Source organism: Eulemur rufifrons, chromosome 14 (assembly GCF_041146395.1).
Source record: "Eulemur rufifrons isolate Redbay chromosome 14, OSU_ERuf_1, whole genome shotgun sequence".
Taxonomy (NCBI): Eukaryota; Metazoa; Chordata; class Mammalia; order Primates; family Lemuridae; genus Eulemur; species Eulemur rufifrons.
The window spans coordinates 1,068,791-1,090,071 of NC_090996.1; the positions used below are offsets into that span (position 1 = coordinate 1,068,791).

General features: G+C 46.5%; 1 protein-coding gene across 2 annotated transcripts in view; it reads left to right on the top strand.

Annotated features, from left to right (window-relative positions):
- Window positions 1-21,281, top strand: part of SRCAP (Snf2 related CREBBP activator protein) — a 35,342-nt gene that overhangs the window by 9,605 nt on the left and 4,456 nt on the right. The window contains exons 14-33 of one of the 2 annotated variants that reach the window (XM_069486025.1): window positions 239-375; window positions 608-777; window positions 919-1,111; window positions 2,778-2,914; window positions 3,005-3,191; window positions 5,614-5,783; window positions 6,128-6,393; window positions 6,604-6,891; window positions 7,399-7,563; window positions 7,850-8,035; window positions 8,250-8,516; window positions 8,879-10,368; window positions 14,199-14,464; window positions 14,605-14,807; window positions 17,857-18,026; window positions 18,178-18,374; window positions 18,470-18,584; window positions 18,803-18,922; window positions 20,801-20,995; window positions 21,149-21,232. In XM_069486025.1, coding sequence (XP_069342126.1) covers window positions 239-375; window positions 608-777; window positions 919-1,111; window positions 2,778-2,914; window positions 3,005-3,191; window positions 5,614-5,783; window positions 6,128-6,393; window positions 6,604-6,891; window positions 7,399-7,563; window positions 7,850-8,035; window positions 8,250-8,516; window positions 8,879-10,368; window positions 14,199-14,464; window positions 14,605-14,807; window positions 17,857-18,026; window positions 18,178-18,374; window positions 18,470-18,584; window positions 18,803-18,922; window positions 20,801-20,995; window positions 21,149-21,232 — 5,006 coding nt within the window. Of the gene's footprint in view, window positions 1-238; window positions 376-607; window positions 778-918; window positions 1,112-2,777; window positions 2,915-3,004; window positions 3,192-5,613; window positions 5,784-6,127; window positions 6,394-6,603; window positions 6,913-7,398; window positions 7,564-7,849; window positions 8,036-8,249; window positions 8,517-8,878; window positions 10,369-14,198; window positions 14,465-14,604; window positions 14,808-17,856; window positions 18,027-18,177; window positions 18,375-18,469; window positions 18,585-18,802; window positions 18,923-20,800; window positions 20,996-21,148; window positions 21,233-21,281 lie in introns of both variants that reach the window. The other variant, XM_069486026.1, reaches the window with a different exon arrangement.

Sequence of the window (21,281 nt, forward strand, 5' to 3'; positions counted from 1 at the left end):
CCTGGGCAGCTTGTTTTTAGTGGTGACTTCAGCTGCAGGAAGGTGAAATATTTGCTGTCTTATGCTGTCTTATTAGCTTCATTGACTCTGGTCGGTAATTGTATAGAGAGGATAGCGTATGTGCTAGGACTCTTAGGAAAGGCCAATTGAAGGACAGAGGGTGGTCAGGGTTATACCTGAGGAACCAGAACCATGAAGTTTACATTTCCTTACCATCTGTCATTCTTCTGCTGAACAGGTAACTGGGGTCCCCATTTAATCATTGTTCCCACCAGCGTGATGTTGAACTGGGAGATGGAGCTGAAACGTTGGTGCCCCAGCTTTAAAATCCTCACTTACTATGGAGCCCAGAAAGAGAGGAAGCTCAAGCGGCAGGTTCGATCTTCCATGTGGTCACTTCACCTCATTGATGCCTCCTTTATTTTTAGGCCCTTTCTTCAGATGAGTTCTTTTTTCTCCTCTTTCTGTTGCTCCATTCTCCTACGGGGACTTTTCTCTTTTCTTTAAACCTGATTTCTGTCCCTTGAGGACCTTAGCATGTCTTTCCTCTGTTCTTCCTTTTCTTCTCATCACACCATCTGTTTACTTTTTCTCTTTGATCCCTCAGGGCTGGACTAAGCCCAATGCCTTCCATGTGTGTATCACGTCTTACAAGCTGGTGCTGCAGGACCACCAGGCCTTCCGCCGTAAGAACTGGCGCTATCTCATTCTGGATGAAGCTCAGAACATCAAGAATTTCAAGTCACAGCGCTGGCAGTCACTGCTGAACTTCAACAGGTAGAGATGGAGATGGGGATTCGTGGGAGGGTTGACTCAACCTGAAAGGCAGACAGCCTGGGTTGAGGAGTATATCAGAAGGCTTGCAAGGTCATGCCATTACTGATCATCCTTCCTCTGATTCCTTCCGTCTCTTTGCAGCCAGAGGCGCCTGCTCCTGACAGGCACTCCCTTGCAGAACAGCCTCATGGAGCTGTGGTCCTTGATGCACTTTTTGATGCCCCATGTCTTCCAGTCTCATCGCGAGTTCAAAGAATGGTTCTCTAACCCCCTAACTGGCATGATTGAGGGCAGCCAAGAGTATAATGAAGGTCTAGTCAAACGCCTCCACAAGGTAGGGCCTGCAACACTTTGTCAAGGTATTGGGAATGGCAAGGAACTAAGGGCAATACCCAGAAAATCCGTGGGGAGGGGGCAGTCAGAGCTAGGCTGAACTCACCCCTGCTGTCAAACTGCGGTGTTCTGGTGACTAGCCCATTGCCAAGTTGAGCGACCTCATCTTAGTCATTCCGCTTGTTTTCTTGAATGATGATTTTTTTTTTTTTTTTTTTTTAGTAGAATGATATTGCTGATCAGTCCCTGCTTGGATTTCTGTGTACCTGGGCTTCTTCAACTTCATGGTTTTGATGTGTGTTCATCTCTCCCCCTAGCCCTTTGGTCTTCCTTAGCTCCTCCTCCTTTGCCCAGCTTTTTTTTTTTTTTTTTTGAGATGAGTGCCATGGCATCAGGCTAGCTCACAGCAACCTCAAACTCCTGGGCTCAAGCGATCCTCCTGCCTCAGCCCCCCGAGTAGCTGGGACTACAGGCATGCGCCACCATGCCTAGCTAATTTTTTTTATATATATATTTTTAGTTGTCCAGCTGATTTCTTTCTATTTTTAGTAGAGACGGAGTCTCAGTCTTGCTCAGGCTGGTCTCGAACTCCTGAGCTCAAATGATCCGCCTGCCTCGGCCTCCCAGAGTGTTAGGAGTACAGGCATGAGCCACCGCGCCCCCGGCCTGCCCAGCTTTTAAATAACAATGTCTTTGAACATTCTTATCTTTACTTTTTTGTCTTAGTCTGCATATTTCTCAGGCATACTCATTCCTAAGGTTTTGACTTTCCTGTGAGATAATGACTCTCTAATCTGTATTTTTAATCCCTTGACTTTCTAAATCACTAGACCTACATTTAAATTTTTGGTTTTCTATCTTTAATTGAAAGTTCCCCTTGAGCTCACTCCTAAGCCAAACATCTCTGGCCTTGTAGCCTGCTCTACTGCCTCTTCATCTTGATCAATCACACTATCATTTGGTAAACCAAACTGGAAATCAGGAAGTCTTCCTTAATTATTACTCTTCCTTCATTTCTCTTTGTTCCTTCACTTCTTCCGTGTCACTATAGACGCTAATAACTATATCCTATCAGATCTTATTTCCTGAGATTACAGATTTGCCTTGTGTTTTCTCTCCTGTCAAGGCCACAATTATTTATTTATTTAGACAGAGTCTCGCTCTATTGCCCCGAGTAGAGTGCTGTGGTGTCAGCCTAGCTCACAGCAACCTCAAACTCCTGGGCTCAAATGATTCTTCTGCCTTGGCCTCCCAGAGTGCTAGGATTACAAGCATGAGCTACCATGTCCAGCGAAGGCCACAATTTTTGTTCTTAGCCTCTCTCCTGGATTTATTTTCATAATCTTAAAAATTCACAGTCAACTTTTCAAAATGTAGTTTGAGTCATCTCTTCTATCAGTGCTTCCTTGTATCACTTGATATGTTATGGTATCTTTATCTCTGCGTCTGTCTCCTTCAGCAGATAGCAATAGGAAGTTCCTTGAAAAAGAGGGATTTCAGTTGACTCATCTTTGTGTGATTGGTATCTGGCATGGTATGCTGCATGCCTCCATGAGTGTTTGCTGATGGGCTAAGCCAGCGCTTACCAGGCCAAGACTCTCTTAGAGGGGCTAGGCTGGGACTCAGTGCCCACGTTCTCCTGTCAGCCTCCGCTTACTTGCTTCTAGGTTTTGCGGCCTTTTTTACTGCGCCGAGTTAAGGTGGATGTTGAGAAGCAGATGCCCAAAAAGTATGAGCATGTTATCCGTTGCCGGCTCTCCAAGCGCCAGCGCTGTCTCTATGATGACTTCATGGCACAGACCACGTAAGGGAGGACTGAGGGTGGGCCTTGGGATCATAGATTGTAATGGAGGTGGCTGTCAGAATGTCCTGTTTATTTTTTCTCTCTCCCCAGAACTAAGGAGACATTGGCCACAGGGCATTTCATGAGTGTCATCAACATTTTGATGCAGCTGCGAAAAGTCTGCAATCATCCAAATCTTTTTGACCCTCGACCTGTTACCTCCCCCTTCATCACCCCAGGCATCTGCTTCAGCACCGCCTCTTTGGTGCTAAGGGCAACTGATATCCATCCCTTCCAGGTAAGTAGTTGTTTCCTAGGTTATTGGTCCGGACCCCAATCCCATACCTCTTTTGTTTTGACTAAGGTCCAACCTTTTGGATCCTTACTACCCTCAATACTGTTCCCCTATTTCAACCCTATTCCTTTGGTTTCATTGTTTTCTACCCATGTGACTTTTTTTTTTTTTTTTTTTTTTTTTTTTTGAGACAGAGTCTCACTCTTGCCCGGGCTAGAGTACCATGGCGTCACCTTGGCTCACAGCAACCTCAAACTCCTGGGCTCAAGCAATCCTCCTGCCTCAGCCTCCCTAGTAGCTGGGACTACAGGCATGCACCACCACACCCGGCTAATTTTTTTCTATATATTTTTAGTTGTCCAGCTAATTTCTTTCTATTTTTAGTAGAAATGGGGTCTCACTCTTGCTCAGGCTGGTCTCGATCTCCTGACCTCGAGCAGTCCTCCGACCTCGGCCTCCCAGAGTGCTAGGATTACAGGCATGAGCCACTGTGCCGGCCCGCCATGTGACTTTTGGCAAGTTAATTATTAACCTCTAAGCCTAGGCAACATAGCAAGACCCTGTCTCTAAAAAAAATTTTTTTATTTTAATTTTTAATCATGAGCATATAATATTATGTTATTATTTTTGTAGGGTAATTACGTACCCTATCTTTGTAGGGTACGTGTGATGCTTTGATACAGGGATACAGGGTGAATTAATCAAATCAGGGTAATTGAGGTATCCATTACTTTAGGCACTTGATATTTCTTTGTGTTAGAAACATTTCAATTCTAATCTTCTAGTGATTGTACAGTATACTCTAATTTCTTGTTGATCTACAAAAAATTTTTTAAAAATTAGCTGGGTATGGTGGCATACACCTGTGTCCCAGCTTCTCAGGAGGTTGAGGCAGGGGGATCACTTGACCCTAGGAATTCAAGGCTGCAGTGAGCTGTGATTGTGCATGCCACTGCACTCCAGCCTGGGTAACAGAGTGAGAGTCTGTCTCTTAAAAAAGAAAAACAAAAATAGCCTTTGTTTCCTTGCCCTTCAAAACAGGCATTATAAAGTCTGTTCTGCAGTGTGTTTGAGAATTAAGTTAATATTTTTGGGAGTTAGACCTATGCCTGATATATTTGTAGTTACTTTGTAAATATTTTGTTTTTCCTACTTCTTTTGTCTTTTTGACCAGGTTTTCCCCCCTAAGGTTTTTTTATTGTGGTACAATACATGTAACAAAATTTACTGTTTTAACCATATTTAGGTGTACAGTTCAGTGGCATCAAGTATTTACATTGTTGTGCAATTGTCATCATCATCTGTCTCCAGAACTTTTTCATCTTCCCAAACTAAAGCTCTATACCCATTGAAAAATAACTGCCCATTTCCTGTTCCTCCTAGCCCCTGGTATCTGCCATTCTACTTCTGTTTCTAGGAATTTGACTCTTCTATATACTTCATACAAATGGAATTGTAAAATATTTGTCCTTTGAGAATGATGTATTTCACTTAGCATAATGCCTTTTTTTGCCCCGAGTAGAGTGCTGTGGCGTCAGCATAGCTCACAGCAACCTCAAACTGCTGGGGTCAACCAATCCTGCCTCAGCCTCCTGAGTAGCTGAGATTATAGGCCTGCACCACCATGCCCAGCAAATTTTTTCTATTTTTAGTAGAGACAGGCGTCTCACTCTTGCTGAGGCTGATCTCGAACTCTTGACCTCAAGTGATCCTCCTGCCTTGGCCTCCCAATGTGTTAGGAGTATAGGCATGAGCCATAGCCCCTGGCCTGTATTATCTTTGGAGAAATATCTATTGAAGACTTGCTGAATTTTTTTTTTTTTTTGAGACAGAGTCTCGCTCTGTTGTCCGGGCTAGAGTGAGTGCCATGGCGTCAGCCTAGCTCACAGCAATCTCAAACTTCTGGGCTCAAGCGATCCTCCTGCCTCAGCCTCCTGAGTAGCTGGGACTACAGGCATGAGCCACCATGCCCAGCTAATTTTTTCTATATATATTTTTAGCTGTCCAAATCATTTCTTTCTATGTTTAGTAGAGACGGGGGGTCTCACTCTTGCTCAGGCTGGTCTCGAACTCCTGACCTCAGGCGATCTCCTGCCGCGGCCTCCGAAAGTGCTAGGATTACAGGCGTGAGCCACCACGTTTGGCCTAAGTTTTTAAAAATAGGGTTTTTTGTTGTTGAGTTGGAGTTTTTATATGCTTTGGAAATTAACACCTTATCAGATGAATGCTTTGTAAATATCTTGTCCCGTTCCATGGGTTCCCTTTTCTGTCTGTTGATAGTGTTCTTTGATGCACAAAATTTTTAAATTTTGGTGTGTTCCAGTTTATCTGTGTCTTTCATTGCTTATGGTTTTGTGTCATCTCCAAGAAATCATTGCAAAGTTGGTATCTTTGACACCATGCTTTGTGTTCTTTCTTGTGGCAGCGGATAGACATGGGTCGGTTTGACCTTATTGGCCTGGAGGGTCGTGTTTCACGATACGAGGCAGACACATTTCTGCCCCGGCACCGCCTCTCCCGCCGGGTACTACTAGAGGTGGCTACTGCTCCTGACCCCCCACCCCGGCCCAAGCCAGTCAAGATGAAGGTCAACAGGTACCAGAACTAAGGAATAAGAGGATGGGTTCCTAGAAAAAGTGGCTACAGCTAGCTGGAGGGGATTAGGGTGTCAAGGAAAGAGTTGGAGACTAGGCTAGAATGTTTATATGGGATGGGTGCAAATAGTATGGAGGGATTGGGGGAGAAAATAACTAGAAAAGGGTTCTGGGACAGGCTCCTGTGTTTGTCACTAATTTTTTCCCCCCTCTTTGTCCTTTGGGTCTCTTTTCTTTCCCCCGTTTGCCTTTATAATCTTTTTTGCTTCATTTTCTTTCTTCCTTTCTCTTGCTACCCCTTATTCTCCTTCTCTCCCTATCCACCCCCTTGATTTTTCCTTGTAGAATGCTGCAGCCAGTGTCTAAGCAAGAAGGGCGAACAGTGGTGGTGGTGAACAGCCCACGGACACCCCTGGGCCCTGTCCCAGTCCGACCCCCTCCAGGCCCTGAGCTTTCAGCCCAGCCCACCCCTGGCCCAGCCCCCCCAGTTCTACCAGCACCACTGATGGTGTCAGCTTCACCTGCCGGGCCCCCGCTTATTCCTGCATCTAGGCCCCCTGGCCCTGTTCTCTTGCCTCCACTGCAGCCAAACAGTGGTCCTCTCCCCCAAGGTAAGTTGAAATGGGAGCCAAAGATTATGGGTGGTGTTTCAGAAGGTTGTTCAGACTGGGGAAGAAGTAGTGAAATTAAAGGATTGGAGGAGCTGGGTTGGAAATAGGGGTATGGTGTTTGATGGGCTAGAAAGGAGTATGGAGGCTTTTGGGACCAGGCTAAGGCTTTAATCAGGGTATATCTGACAGGTGTTTGCTTTGTGTCTACAGTGTTGCCATCCCCCCTGGGGGTCCTGAGTGGGACCTCACGGCCTCCCACACCAACCCTGTCCCTGAAGCCAATGCCACCTGCCCCAGTTCGCCTGAGCCCCGCCCCACCTCCCGGCTCCTCTAGCCTATTGAAGCCTCTAACAGTGCCACCAGGCTATACCTTCCCTCCTGCTGCTGCCACCACCACCTCTACCACCACGGTGACTGCTACCACCACAGCAGTGCCAGCTCCGACTCCTGCACCACAGCGCCTCATTCTGTCTCCCGAAATGCAGGCTCGCCTGCCCTGTGAGTTCCCAGGGCTCCGTGGTGAGGGACTTGAATTGGGAGGAAGGTTTATATGCCAGGGTGTTGGAGAAGAAAAACTCAGGAACATGAGAGTATCAAATTCTAGGCAGGTGTTTTGCAGAACATTGGTAAATTATAATTAAGAGCCCTGAAGGAATTCACACAGAGAGGTGACACATAGATGAGTAAGTAGTGGTAAGCCCAGCAGTAGAAAATTACTTGGAGTAAAAGGGCAGTATGGAGGAGGGGGTGGTGGTTAGCTCAGTCTGGTGGTGGGCACTTAGAGGATAGAAAGGAGATTGCTAAACAAACAAGTGTGATTGGAAGGAGTAGCACATCAAATGCTCAGAGGCTGTAGATAGAGGCTGAGTTTGCTGGGATATGGTAAATTATGGGAAAGGCTTGGAGGAATTGGACACTTCGGGGAGAGGAGTGTCCTTCCTGGGGGTCTTTGAGGTGGCATCAGGCAGGGTGACCTGTGTACAGTGAGACTTTCTCTGTTTGTAGCAGGTGAAGTGGTCAGCATTGGGCAGCTGGCCTCACTGGCACAACGTCCAGTAGCTAATGCAGGGGGAAGCAAACCTCTCACCTTCCAAATCCAGGGCAACAAGCTGACTTTGACTGGTGCCCAGGTGCGCCAACTTGCCGTGGGGCAGCCCCGCCCGCTGCAAAGTAGGTAAAACCCACCCCCTGTCCTGTCTTTTTCCTCCTCTTCCCTGTCCCTTTGTTTTTGTGGCTCTTTTTAGATGTCAGCCTTTATGTTTCTTTCTCTAGCTTTTGGTGGGCAGGGCCAAGGGGAATGGTTGGAGGAATCTTTTGATAAAGATAGGGAAGAGGTCATTCTAGAGAAGTTATTTCCTGTCTGTTCTTTTCCTCTCTTCTTGCCTTGCCTCTCCCCTCCTCTGGCTGATAGCTGCTTCTCTCTCTCTCTCTTTCTCTCTCTCTTCCCTTAACCCAGGGAATGTGGTGCACCTGGTGTCAGCAGGGGGGCAGCACCACCTCATCAGCCAGCCTGCCCATGTGGCCCTCATCCAGGCCGTGGCCCCGACCCCTGGCCCTACCCCTGTCTCTGTGCTGCCTTCTTCGACCCCCAGCACCACCCCTGCCCCCACTGGCCTCAGCCTTCCGCTTGCTGCTAACCAGGGTGAGGCTCCTGGCCTTCCTACTTACTTAGCCCTTGCTGGCCTTGGTCCTTCCAGGCAGGCCCTGGGGGCTACTGTCTGTCCAGCCTTCTCTAAGTGTTTTCCCTTGCTAGTATCTCTGATACCTGTCTGCCATCTCCTGCCCTTGGTCTTTTTCCATCCTTTGGGTTTCTTGTTTCTTTTCTACCCTCCTCTCAATGTAGCTTCCTCTTGCAGTGCCACCAACCATGGTGAATAATACAGGCGTGGTGAAGATTGTGGTGAGACAAGCCCCTCGGGATGGACTGACTCCCGTTCCTCCACTGGCCCCAGCACCCCGGCCTCCGAGCTCTGGGCTTCCAGCTGTGTTGACGCCACGCCCCACATTAACCCCTGGCCGGCTACCCACACCTACTCTGGGTACTGCCCGGGCCCCCATACCCACGCCCACTCTGGTGAGGCCTCTTCTCAAGCTGGTTCACAATCCTTCACCTGAAGTCAGTGGTGAGTCCAGGTGGCTAAGGCCAGAAATTTTTCCTAGGAATGGAGATGAGTTGGGGTGTCTTGAGGGGTTTCTTAGTTACAACAGATCCCTTCATTATCAGCACACTGCCTTGATTTGCAGTGAGCCCCAGAATTGGGCTGCCTGAGCCCTGACCTAATTCCAAAGTACATTTGTTGGAATTTTGAAGGAGAAGAAAATGTTAAATTGTTAGATTCCTTGGAGTTTTGGCCTCATGTTCTGGGAGCAAATACTTTCTGGGAAATAAGGGAAGCTTATTGGGGGGATAAGGGAAAGGGTGGGACAGAGTAGTAGAAGGATCAGGAAAAGAATTCTGGGGCTAACTCATCCTCTGTCTCCACAGCTTCAACACCTGGAACTGCTCCCTTGACCATCTCTTCTCCTCTCCATGTGCCATCCTCACTCCCTGGGCCAGCCTCTTCTCCGATGCCAATTCCCAACTCCTCTCCCCTTGCTAGTCCTGTGTCCTCTACAGTCTCAGTCCCAGTGTCATCTTCACTCCCCATCTCTGTCCCCACCACGCTTCCTGCCCCATCCTCAGTTCCACTCACCATCCCCATCTCAGCCCCCTTACCTGTTTCGGCTTCGGGCCCAGCTCTGTTGACCAATGTGACTCCAACACTGGCACCTGTTGTCTCAGCGGCTCCTGGACCTCCCTCTTTGGCACCAGCTGGGGCTTCCCCGTCAGCATCAGCCTTGACTCTAGGTTTGGCCACAGCTCCGTCCCTGTCCTCATCTCAGACACCACCTGGTCACCCTCTGTTGTTGGCTCCCACCTCTTCACATGTTCCAGGGTTGAACTCAACTGTGGCCCCAGCATGCTCACCTGTCCTGGTGCCAGCTTCAGCTCTGGCCAGTCCTTTTCCAGCAGCGCCAAATCCAGCTCCAGCTCAGGCTTCCCTTCTGGCTCCAGCGCCTTCTGCATCTCAGGCTCTAGCCACTTCTCTGGCTCCTATGGCGGCTCCACAGACAGCAATCCTGGCTCCTTCTCCAGCTCCTTCTCTGGCTCCTCTTCCAGTCCTGGCACCATCGCCAGGTCCTGCTCCTGTCCTGGCTCCATCGCAGACTCCAGTTCCAGTTATGGCTCCATCATCTACTCCAGGAACCCCTTTAGCCTCAGCTTCTTCAGTGGTGCCAGCTCCAACTCCTGTGTTGGCTCCATCGTCAACTCAAACTATGGTACCAGCCCCAGTTCCATCACCTCTTCTGAGCCCGGCTTCTACGCAGACACTGGCCCTAGCCCCGGCTTTAGCACCCACTCTTGGCGGCTCGTCTCCATCTCAGACACTCTCTTTGGGAACGGGGAACCCCCAGGGCCCCTTTCCAACTCAGACGTTATCATTGACTCCAGCATCATCCCTGGTACCAACTCCAGCCCAGACACTGTCTTTGGCACCAGGACCACCACTGGGTCCAACTCAGACGCTGTCTCTGGCTCCAGCACCCCCTCTGGCTCCAGCTTCTCCAATGGGCCCGGCCCCAGCTCACACGCTGACTTTGGCTCCAGCATCATCATCTGCTTCACTCCTGGCCCCAGCTTCAGTGCAAACGCTGACCTTGAGTCCTGCCCCTGTTCCGGTGCCCACCTTGGGCCCGGCTACAGCTCAAACCCTGGCTCTGGCCCCAGCATCAACACAGGCCCCGGCTTCCCAGGCATCTGGTGCCACTCCCTTGCCTGTCACCATGGTATCCCGGCTTCCTGTTCCCAAGGATGAACCCGAGACACTGACATTGCGCTCTGGTCCCCCCAGCCCTCCCTCCACTGCTACCTCGTTCAGTGGCCCCCGGCCTCGACGCCAGCCCCCCCCACCACCTCGTTCCCCTTTCTATCTGGTAAGTTTTACTTCCTTAAAGGAGAGGGAACAGGAAGTTGAGTTTCTTTGGCATGTTGGTAGAGTGGAGGGAACAGAATATTGTCACTTATAATTTGGCAAATTACAAAGTCTGGTGTTAAGGACCAAGTGTTTGAATGACATTTAGATAAGTCTCTTTTCCCTGGGCCTGTACCCTCATCTGTAAAATGGGAATAGTAATCCATGTTCTACCTTTGTCACTGGGGTCATTGAGGACCAAATGTGCTTTTATAAGTATTAATCACTGATGTGTTCAAGGCTTTTTAGTTATCAGTTGTCTCTGGTTCTTGCCTACTCTTTTGAATTAGTGTTGGCATCTAATTGCCCAATTTTACAGATATGGAAACTAGCCCACTAAATGATACTCTAAAGGTTATATAATTCGTGAGAACATAGATGTGCTGATTCTGCTGCGTTTTCCTCTTCCCCACGAGAGGCAGTCCTCAGAGACAGGAAGACTTCTCAGTTGCTAAAACCATCATTGTCATCAAGTAGATGACAACCATGGGAATATAGTTTTCTGAGCTTCTGATTTTGCCAGTCATTCATCTCTTCCCAGTTTTACCTTCATGGTGATAAGCGGACACTAAAAGGAACTCTGTTCCTTCTCCCTTCATGTGCTTTCTGGTAGTCATTTTTCTCCTCTACTATCTATATAGGTCTTTGTATAACATGGTTAAGTTAAACTCACAGCTCATCTTAGAGTAAATAACCCAGGAACTAAAGAGAAGACAGGTCCAGTGAGATCCTCTAGGCCCTCTATTTCTCTGTTATCAGAGCTGCTGCTGATTCTTTGCCTCAGCCCTAGTCCCCTACTCTCTGCCAGTACCGTTGACTCCAGCTTTGGTCTGTTCCTGATGTGGCTAGGTTGGTCTTGGCTTTTTGGGAGCAGATAGTAGAGGGAGAAGGGCCTAGATCGTAACTCAAGGGTGGTAACCCATGGTCTGTGCTTAATTTTGATTGCTCTGCAAGTAGGTAATAGCTTTTTGCTACTCTTTTTCCTTAAGCAGTTTGATGTATATATCATATACTGCTGTGGTCCTCAACCCCCAGGCTATGGCCCGATGCCAGTCCATCACTGCCTGAGCTCTCCCCACCCCACCGCCGCCCCCACCCCGGAAAAATTGTCTTCCATGAAACTTAGGAACCGGGCCACACAGCAGGAGGTGAGCTGCAGGCCCAGCCAGGAAAGCTTCATCTGTATTTACAGCTCCTGCAGCCACTCCCCATCACTCGCATCACCGCCTGAGCTCTGCCCACCCCCCTCCCCTTCCCCAGTCTGTGGAAAATTGTCTTCGATGAAACCAGTCCCTGATGCCAAAAAGGTTGGGGAGTGCTGAATACAATTTACCCATTTAAAGTGTACATTTCATGGCTTTTTAGTGTATTCATAGAGTTCTGCAACCATTACCACAATCAATTTTGGAGCCTCTCCATGGTCCCAGAAAGAAACCGTGTACCCCTTAGCCATCATCCCCCGATCCCTCCATCCCTCCTAGTTCTAGATGATCACTGATCTATTTTTTTGTCTTTTTAGATTTGCCTATGAAGTCATAACATACGGGCTTTTGTGACTGGCTTCTTTCACTTAGCATAATGTTTTTTGAGGTTCATCGTGGTATAGCATATAGCAGTACTTCATTTCTTTTTATGTTGAATAATATGTCATTGTATGGATGTACCACATTTTATGTATCCATTAGTTGATGAAGACATTTAGGTTATTTCTGTTTTTTGGCCCTTAAGAATAATGGTGTTATGAACATTTCATGTACAAGTTTTTGTGTGGATGTACATTATTAACTTCTCTTAGATATATACCAAGGAGAAGAATTGCTGGGTCATATGGTAACTATGTTTAACTGTTTGAGGAACTGCCAAACTTTTCCAAAGTGGCTACACCATTTGACAATCCCACCAGCAGTCTGTGAGGATTGCAGTTCCTGCACGTTTTTGCCAACACTTGTTATTTGTCTTTTTGATTGTAGCTGTCCTGGTGGGTGTGAAGTGGTATTTTATTATGGTTTTGATTCAATTTTCCTGTTGGCTAGTGTTGTTGAACATTTTTTCATGTGGTTATTGGTCATTTGGGTATCTTCTTTGAAAAAATATCTGTTCACATTCTGTGTTTTATTTATTTATTTGAGACAGGGTCTCGCTTTGTTGCCTAGGCCAGAGTGCAGTAGCATCATCATAGCTCACTGCAGCCTCCAACTTCTGGGCTCAAGCAATCCTCTTATTTCAGCCTCCTGAATAGCTGGGACTGCTAGCTACATGATGTGCACCACCATGCCCAGCTAGTTTTTCTTTTTCTTTCTTTCTTTTTTTTTTTTTTTTTGAGACAGAGTCTTGCTTTGTTGCCCGGGCTAGAGTGCTGTGGAGTTCAGCCTAGCTCACAGCAACCTCAAACTCCTGGGCTCAAGCAGTCCTACTGCTTCAGTCTCCCGAGTAGCTGGGACTACAGGCATGAGCCACCATGCCTGGATAATTTTTTCTATATATTTTTAGCTGTCCCGATCATTTCTTTCTATTTTTAGTAGAGACAGTGTCTCGCTCTTGCTCAGGCTGGTCTCGAACTCCTGACCTCGAGTGATCCTCCCGCCTCGGCCTCCCAGAGTGCTAAGATTACAGGTGTGAGCCACCGCGCCTGGCCCCAGTTTTTCTATTTTTCGTAGAGACGGGGTCTTGTTCTTGCTCATGTTGGTCTCGAACTCCTGGCCTTGAGAAGTGCTCCCACCTCAGCCTCCCCAAATGCTAGGATTATAGGCATGAACCTCCATGCCTGGCCACCCATTTGCTCTTTTTAAAAAATAGGCTGTCTTTTTGTTATTGAGTTGTAAGAGTTCTTTACAAATATTTTCTCTTTTGCTACTGTTGAGGGCTGGCCCATATTGGTTTTCCTTCTTCTAGGATGCCTTTTTTCTCTCTCACTTAGAGCATCTCAAGCCAAGAGGTAAAGCTTAAGGTAGCAGTCAGGAAGAGTGATTAAGGACAATGCTTTTTTCAGGACCATCTCCTGGGATCTGGTCTCCCTCATTTGTTCATTGTATTAACAGATACATTTATTGAGAGCCTGCTTTGTGCTAGATACTGAGCTGGATACTGGATACTGGGTGATGATATTGAGCGAGGTTAGATACTGTTCAGGTTATATGGGGCGTACAGTGTAGTGAGTAGAAGATGTCAATCAATAACCATACACATATAAAACTACAAATGTGATAAGCGCTACAAAGGAGTTAGGTGGTTTTATAGACTGAAACTGGAAGCACAGAGATAGGAAAGGACTGAGTCAGAATCACACAGATTTCCTGTTAGGTTGTCCTTTTTCTTTCTTGGGGTGATGATACTTACATATCTGGTTAGCTGTTCAATCCTAACCCATTCTAGTCCAGCTGGGGATTTGATTAACCCCTCTGTGTCCTGGTCAGCAATTTGAAGAAGGCGTGTAATAGTTGTTTTGGATCTACCACAAGAAGATACATTAGATGTCCTGGAGTTGAGTGTCGTATAGCAAAATTCCCACAATCATCCATTCTATGAAATTGTTGGATATGCAGATCTTAATTTTGAATATTCAAGGCATTGTGTTTTGTTAACAGACAGGGGAAGATCAATTATCTCTTGCACAGAAGCTGTTTCATTTAACGTTTCATGACAACTTGGAAAACTACAAAAAGCATAGTATATTTTTGAATCTCAGGGTTTCTATAGATTGCTTATTTCTGTCTGGGAAGAGGTTGGATTTTCTCTAAGGCTTTGATGTGGACCTTTGACATTAGTTACTTTGTTTTTTCCTCTTATCTCTAGGATTCTCTGGAGGAAAAGCGGAAGCGGCAGCGGTCTGAACGCCTGGAACGGATTTTCCAACTTAGTGAGGCTCATGGGGCCCTGGCACCCGTGTATGGGACTGAAGTCCTGGATTTCTGTACCCTGCCCCAACCTGTTGCCAGCCCCATCGGCCCTCGTTCTCCTGGCCCCGGCCACCCCACCTTTTGGACTTATACCGAGGCTGCCCACCGGGCTGTACTGTTTCCCCAGCAACGACTAGACCAGCTGTCAGAAATCATTGAGAGGTTGGCAGGGCTAAGTGCTAATGGGGAGTGGGTCTTGGGGCCTTAGCGTGGATGGTAGTGCTTAGGGCTGGTGAAGGTGCTAACTTCTGGGACATTTCAGAGTCACATCTTTTACACTGCTGGCCTTCTTCCTTTCACAGGTTCATCTTTGTCATGCCTCCTGTGGAGGCACCTCCCCCTTCCCTGCATGCCTGCCACCCACCTCCTTGGCTGGCCCCACGTCAGGCAGCCTTCCAGGAACAATTGGCCTGTGAGCTCTGGCCCAGGGCTCGTCCTTTGCACCGTATTGTGTGTAACATGCGCACCCAGTTCCCTGACTTGAGACTCATCCAGTATGATTGCGGTGAGTTCAACGGCCAGTGTAGGACTCTTTTCTTTTTCTTTTCTTAGTAGCAAGACTGGCATATTAGAGGGATGGTGCACATAAGGTCTCCAGGGATTTCTGTAAAGAATTAGGCAGTCTTTTAGGTTATGCTTGTGGGTGAGATGGAGAAATGTATGCCTTATGATGGATTCTTGGCATTTATGAATTTAACTTTCATGAAAGTTGAAAATATGTGCTGCTAATTCATTTATTCATTCAGTGATCATTTTGTGAACATCTTTCATATTTTGCTAATGATCTGGGATACAATAGCAAGCAAGGCAGCACAGTTTTTAGATTTATGGGAAAAGATGTGTGGTGGTATAAGACTGCACAGTAAATATAAATTTTGCTCTGAGAAAAGATGAGGACCTTTGTATTGGTTAGAATGTATCTGGCTGCAAGTAACAGTAAACCAAACAGTGGCTTAAACCAGCAGTCCCCAACCTTTTTGACACCAAGGACCAGTTTCATGGAAGACAATTTTTCCAGGGGGTAACGGGGAGGCCGCAGAGCTCAGGTGGTGAAGCCAACGATGGAGAGGAGGATGAGGAATGGAGCGGCAGTAAACACAGATGAAGCTTCACCAGCTGCTCACTTCCTGCTCTGTGCCTGCACCTTCCTAAGTTTCGTGGAAGACAGTTTTTCCATGGGGGCCGGGTAGGGGACAGTGGAGCTCTATAGCCCAGTCCCTAACAGGCCTTGGACCGGTTCTGGTCTGACACCCGGGGGTTGGGGACCACAGGCTTATACCACAAGAGCATTTATTGTTTCCTTAATGAGAAATTCTGGGAATAGTGGTGTGTGACTTGTTCAGCAGCTTAATATTCATGCATCTAGGTCCTTCTTATCTTTTTACCTTGCCATACCATCTTTATTTAAAAAATTTTTTTTTTTTTTTTTAGAGGTGGGATGTCTTGGTGTTGTCCAGGCTGGTCTTGAACTCCTGGGCTTAAGCAGTCCTCCTGCCTTGGCCTACCAAAGTGCTGGGATTACAGGTGCAATCCATCGTGCACAGCCACCATATCATCTTTGGTTTTATCTTTTTTTTTTTTTTTTTTCCTCTTCCTTTTGAGACAGGGTTTCACTCTGTTTCTAGGCTAGAGTGCAGTGATGTCATCATAGCTCACTGCAACCTTGAACTCCTGAGCTCAAGCGATTGGCCTGCCTCAGCTTCCTGAGTAGCAGGTACTGTAGGCATGTGCCACCATGCCTAGCTAATTTTCTTTTCTTTTCTTTTGTTTTTTTTTTTTTTTTGTAGAGACAGGGTCTCGTTACGTTGCTCAGGCTGGTCTCTAACTCTTGGCCTCAAGTGATCCTCCTGCCTCTGCCTCCCAAAATGCTGGAATTACTGGCATGAGCCACCTGCGCCAGGCCAGATTTTATCTTTTTGTTCCCATGTTTATTTCTTCATAGTGTTAAGATGGCAGCCATAGTTCCAGGGAGCACACCAGTCTCCTAAGCAGGAAACAATAGGTTGAGACAAAACACTCCTAATAAGTTTTTTTCCTTTTTTTTTTTTTATTTTTTTTATTTATTTTTATTTTTATTTATTTATTTATTTATTTTTTACAGTTTATTTCTTTCTTTTTTTTTTTTTTTGAGACAGAGTCTCACTCTGTTGCCCAGGCTAGAGTGAGTGCCGTGGCGTCAGCCTAGCTCACAGCAACCTCAAACTCCTGAGCTCAAGGGATCCTCCTGTCTCAGCCTCCCGAGTAGCTGGGACTACAGGCATGCACCACCATGCCCAGCTAATTTTTTCTATATATATTTTTAGCTGTCCATATAATTTCTTTCTATTTTTTTAGTAGAGATGGGGTCTTGCTCTTGCTCAGGCTGGTCTCAAACTCCTGAGCTCAAACGATCCGCCCACCTCGGCCTCCCAGAGTGCTAGGATTACAGGCGTGAGCCACCGCGCCCGGCCTCCTTTTTTTAATGTTTGGAAAATTAAGCCCTTCCAGATGAGTTTGCTTCATAACTCATTGGCTCAGACTTGGCCATATATGCCCATTGCTAGAGTAATCACTGAAAAGGGGGAACAGCAAAGAGGAACTCTGGCTTATTTAGACCAATCTTGATTCATTTTCTGGGGTTGGGTTGTGGCCTGTCTCTCCTGGGAGCAAGGGATCTCTGCCAGGTGTCCACAGTGTTAATCAGGTTCTATTACCCAAGAATGGCTATTGGACAAGAGTGACCAGTTTCTGCCACAACCCTGTATAGACATTTCTATGGTAACATGTTTAGAGATGTCCTAGATGTCCTAGAATATAAGAATTTTTATTCATGTGTGTTCAATAAATATTTTAATAAAAAATAAATTTTATAACTTTTGAAACCAGAGTAGATGAATTGAAATCATTAAGAGTGTTCAAATCGACTTATCAGAAATGTTGTACATGTTATTTCTGTGTTTAATGGGAGGTTGAACTAGATAACCTCCTAAGATCCTATCTAACTCTAGTTCTGATCTGTGACTTTAAATCCCTATCCATAAGCCATGACCATGGATTTGTTGATGTCTGTCCTGTGAATCTGTTCTGTATTTCAGCAAGTATGATTATTGTAGTACTTTAAGATCTCTTACTCATTAGCTGGGCTTGGTGGTGTGCACCTGTAGTCCCAGCTACTGGGGAGGCTGAGATGTGGGGGGTCACTTGAGCTCCAGGAGTTTGAGGCTGCAGTGAGCTATGATTATGCCACTGCACTCCAGCCTGGGTGATAGAGTGAGACCCCTGTTGCAAAAAAAAAAAAAAATCTCTTATAAACTATTAAGGATTCTGTTTTCCCCTCTGATGGTCTATATTCCCCTAACCCTAGTTCATCTCAGAGAAGTTAGAGCCCAGGCAGGAGCAGACAAGGGGAACCCATAAGGGAAGAAAATGTATGGCATTAAATATTTTGATCTCCTAGGTTAATTGAAACTTTAGTTTAAATCGTTGGTTGCCTTTCAACCATAACCTTCTAGTGCTAAGTGTTTTACCAATTCCAGCTTGTAGCTAGCTCCCTGCACCCCTTCATATCTCTTCAGGAAAGTTGCAAACGTTGGCAGTGCTGTTGCGGCAGCTCAAAGCGGAGGGCCACCGAGTGCTCATCTTCACCCAGATGACCCGAATGCTAGATGTATTGGAGCAGTTTCTCACTTACCATGGCCATCTGTACTTGCGTCTGGATGGGTCTACTAGAGTTGAGCAGAGACAGGTAACGCAGGCATCTGCAGCCTTTAGAGGCTCACCTCAGCTTCTGTCTCTTTTTCCCAGGCCTTGGGCTTCCAGAAGGGACCCCACTACACCTTGGACCTGTTTTTGGAGATAAGTTTCCCAATACTATCTATTTCTTCTTTTCTTTCTAGGCCTTGATGGAACGGTTCAATGCAGACAAACGCATATTCTGCTTCATCCTTTCAACTCGGAGTGGGGGTGTGGGCGTGAACCTGACAGGAGCAGACACTGTTGTTTTTTATGACAGCGACTGGAATCCCACCATGGATGCTCAGGCCCAGGATCGCTGTCACCGAATTGGCCAGACCCGAGATGTTCACATCTATAGGTATTGCTTAGTCTTCCCTTCCTTTACTTTACCTTTACTGATAGGGATTCCTTGATATATTTGGCTGTTTACACATGGCCTCCCTCACCCCCTAGGCTTATCAGTGAACGGACAGTGGAGGAGAACATCCTAAAAAAGGCAAATCAGAAGAGAATGTTGGGAGACATGGCCATTGAGGGAGGCAACTTCACCACAGCCTATTTTAAACAGGTACTAAAATTAAGATCTTTCAGCCTGTGCAGAAGAAAACTGCTATGCCTGTGGAAGTTCCTCCTGCTTATTACAGAGGAGCTGCTTTGGCCTCCACAAACCTCCTTCTTTAACCAGTGGCACCTCTAATACTTCTAAGAGCTATGAGCCTCACTGCTGTAGACGTAGGACTAGCATTCCATTGGCTCTGACACTTTTCTCTCTGTTCTATCCAATAGCAGACCATCCGAGAGCTGTTTGATATGCCCCTGGAGGAGCCATCTGGCTCATCTGTTCCCTCTGCCCCTGAAGAGGAAGAAGAGACTGTGGCCAGCAAGCAGACTCATATTCTGGAACAGGTGAAAAAAGAGTGGGCAATCCAGGCCAGGCGTGGTGGCTCACGCCTGTAATCCTGGCAATCTGCAGGCCGAGGCCGGAGGATCGCTCGAGGTCAGGAGTTCGAGATCAGCCTGAGCAAGAGCGAGACCCTATCTCTACTAAAAATAGAAAGAAATTAGCTGAACAACTAAAAATATATAGAAAAGATTAGCCAGACATGTTGGCACATGCCTGTAGTCCCAGCTACTCGGGAGGCTGAGGCAGTAGGATCACTTGAGCCCAGGAGTTTGAGGTTGCTGTTAGCTAGGCTGACGCCACGGCACTCTAGGCTGGGCAACAGAGTGAGACTCTGTCTCAAAAAAAACAACAACAACAACAAAAAAATAGTGGGCAATCTCTAAAGTAGAGCTAATGTTTATAGTATATTTTGTCTTTCATTAGTCCATTGAGCTTATCTGGGGAAAAGAACTGTTTTCTACTTCTTTCCAGATTACAGTCACCCTTTGATAGTTGTAAGTACATTGCTTATTGGTTCATGTGATTTAGTAGGAAAAAAAGATGATTTGAAGTTCACACTTCTAGGTTTGAATTCTATCAGTGCTTCTTAATAATTGTGTTTGTTGGCCTGGTGAAGTGTCTCATCCCTGTAATCCCAGCACTTTGGGAGGCTGAAGCAGGAGGATCGCTTGAGGCCAAGAGTTCAAGAACAGCCTGGGAAATGTAGTGAGACCCAGTCTCTACAAAAAATTAGAAAATTAACCAGGTGTGGTGGTACATGCCTGTAATTCTAGCTACTCAGGAGACCAGGGCAGGAGGATCACTTGAGCCCAGGGATTTGAGGCTGCAGTGATCTCTGTTCATGCCACTGGACTCTAGAGCAATACCCTGTTTCAAAAAAAAAAAAAAAAAAAAAAGTTTTCGTTAAGCCAAGTTACAAACTTATTTATTACTTTTCTGAGTCTGACTTTCTGCTTCTTTGAAATACTAATGAGAAGGAAGTGACTCAGGATTAAATAGTAAAATCAATATAAGAAATGCTTTGTAAATGATGTAAAACACTATTCTAAACATTGGTGCATAATAGAATCACTTGGAATGGTTTTAAAATGAATGATTCCTGGGCTTCTTGTCAAAAATCTCCTTAATCATAATTTTTGGGTTTTGGATCTGAGCTTTTGTATTCCTTCAAAGCTCCAGATATAGACAGGTGTTTAGGAACTACAGGTGTAGCACAACATGGAGATGTTTTTCCCTACTGAGTGTCTTCTCATTGTTGAGTGTGCTCTAGTCAACTTCCCTCAGTGGCTTTGTTGTGAGCTCCCTGGCTATTCATTTCTCAAGGAAAGATCAGGTGTGGTTGGTATGTTGTCCTGAGGCATCTCAGTGCAAAAATGAATTATAGATTTTTAGATATTCAAATCTTTGTGACTGTCCCCCTCTGCACCCCCCCCCCAACCCGCCCGCCTGAGAGACCTAAGGCTGACTCTAAAGGAAAGGAAGTAGAGCTAAGGATCTCTGAAGCAGTCATTTTGTCCCTAGTGAGAGTCCTGCTGAAATCCATTACATCCTATGTGAACTGCTGAGTTTCTTTGGTAACTCTGGGGGCTCATAAGGTTGTTGAGTTCTGTTGCAAACCTGGTTTGGTGTTAACTTTCTCTCACATTTATGCCAGAATCAAATCCCAGAATATAAGGTCAGGCATGGTGGCTCATGTCTGTAATGCTAGCACTTTGGGAGGTCAAGGCAGGAGGATCACTTGAGCCCCAGGAGTTGGAGGCTGCAGTGATGTTGCCACTGCACTCTAGTGCAGGCAACAGAGTGAGACCCTGTCTCTAAAAAAAGAATGTTAAGTTCCTTAAGTCTCACATTAATTTTTCCTTGTTTATGTACCCTTACAGGCATTGTGTCGTGCAGAGGATGAAGAGGATATCCGTGCAGCCACCCAGGCCAAGGCTGAACAGGTGGCTGAGCTTGCAGAATTTAATGAGAATGATGGGTTTCCTGCTGGAGAGGGAGAGGAGGCCGGTCGGCCTGGGGCTGAAGATGAGGAGATGTCCCGGGCTGAACAGGAAATTGCTGCTCTTGTAGAACAGGTCAGTGTTGGACCCACTAGTTCTCAACCTCACCCTCCTTATCTGCTTCCCCTGGGCTCATGGCCCTCCTTCTGTCTTCCCTGGTGATAAACAAGGGTGATGGGGCCCTAAACTACAGGAACCTATGTTCATCACCACTGCTTCTCCCTACAGCTGACCCCCATTGAGCGCTATGCCATGAAATTCCTGGAAGCCTCACTGGAGGAAGTGAGCCGAGAGGAGCTCAAGCAGGCAGAAGTGAGTAATTTTGGGAGGGTGGAGCTGGCAGTGGAAAGCTGCAAATTTC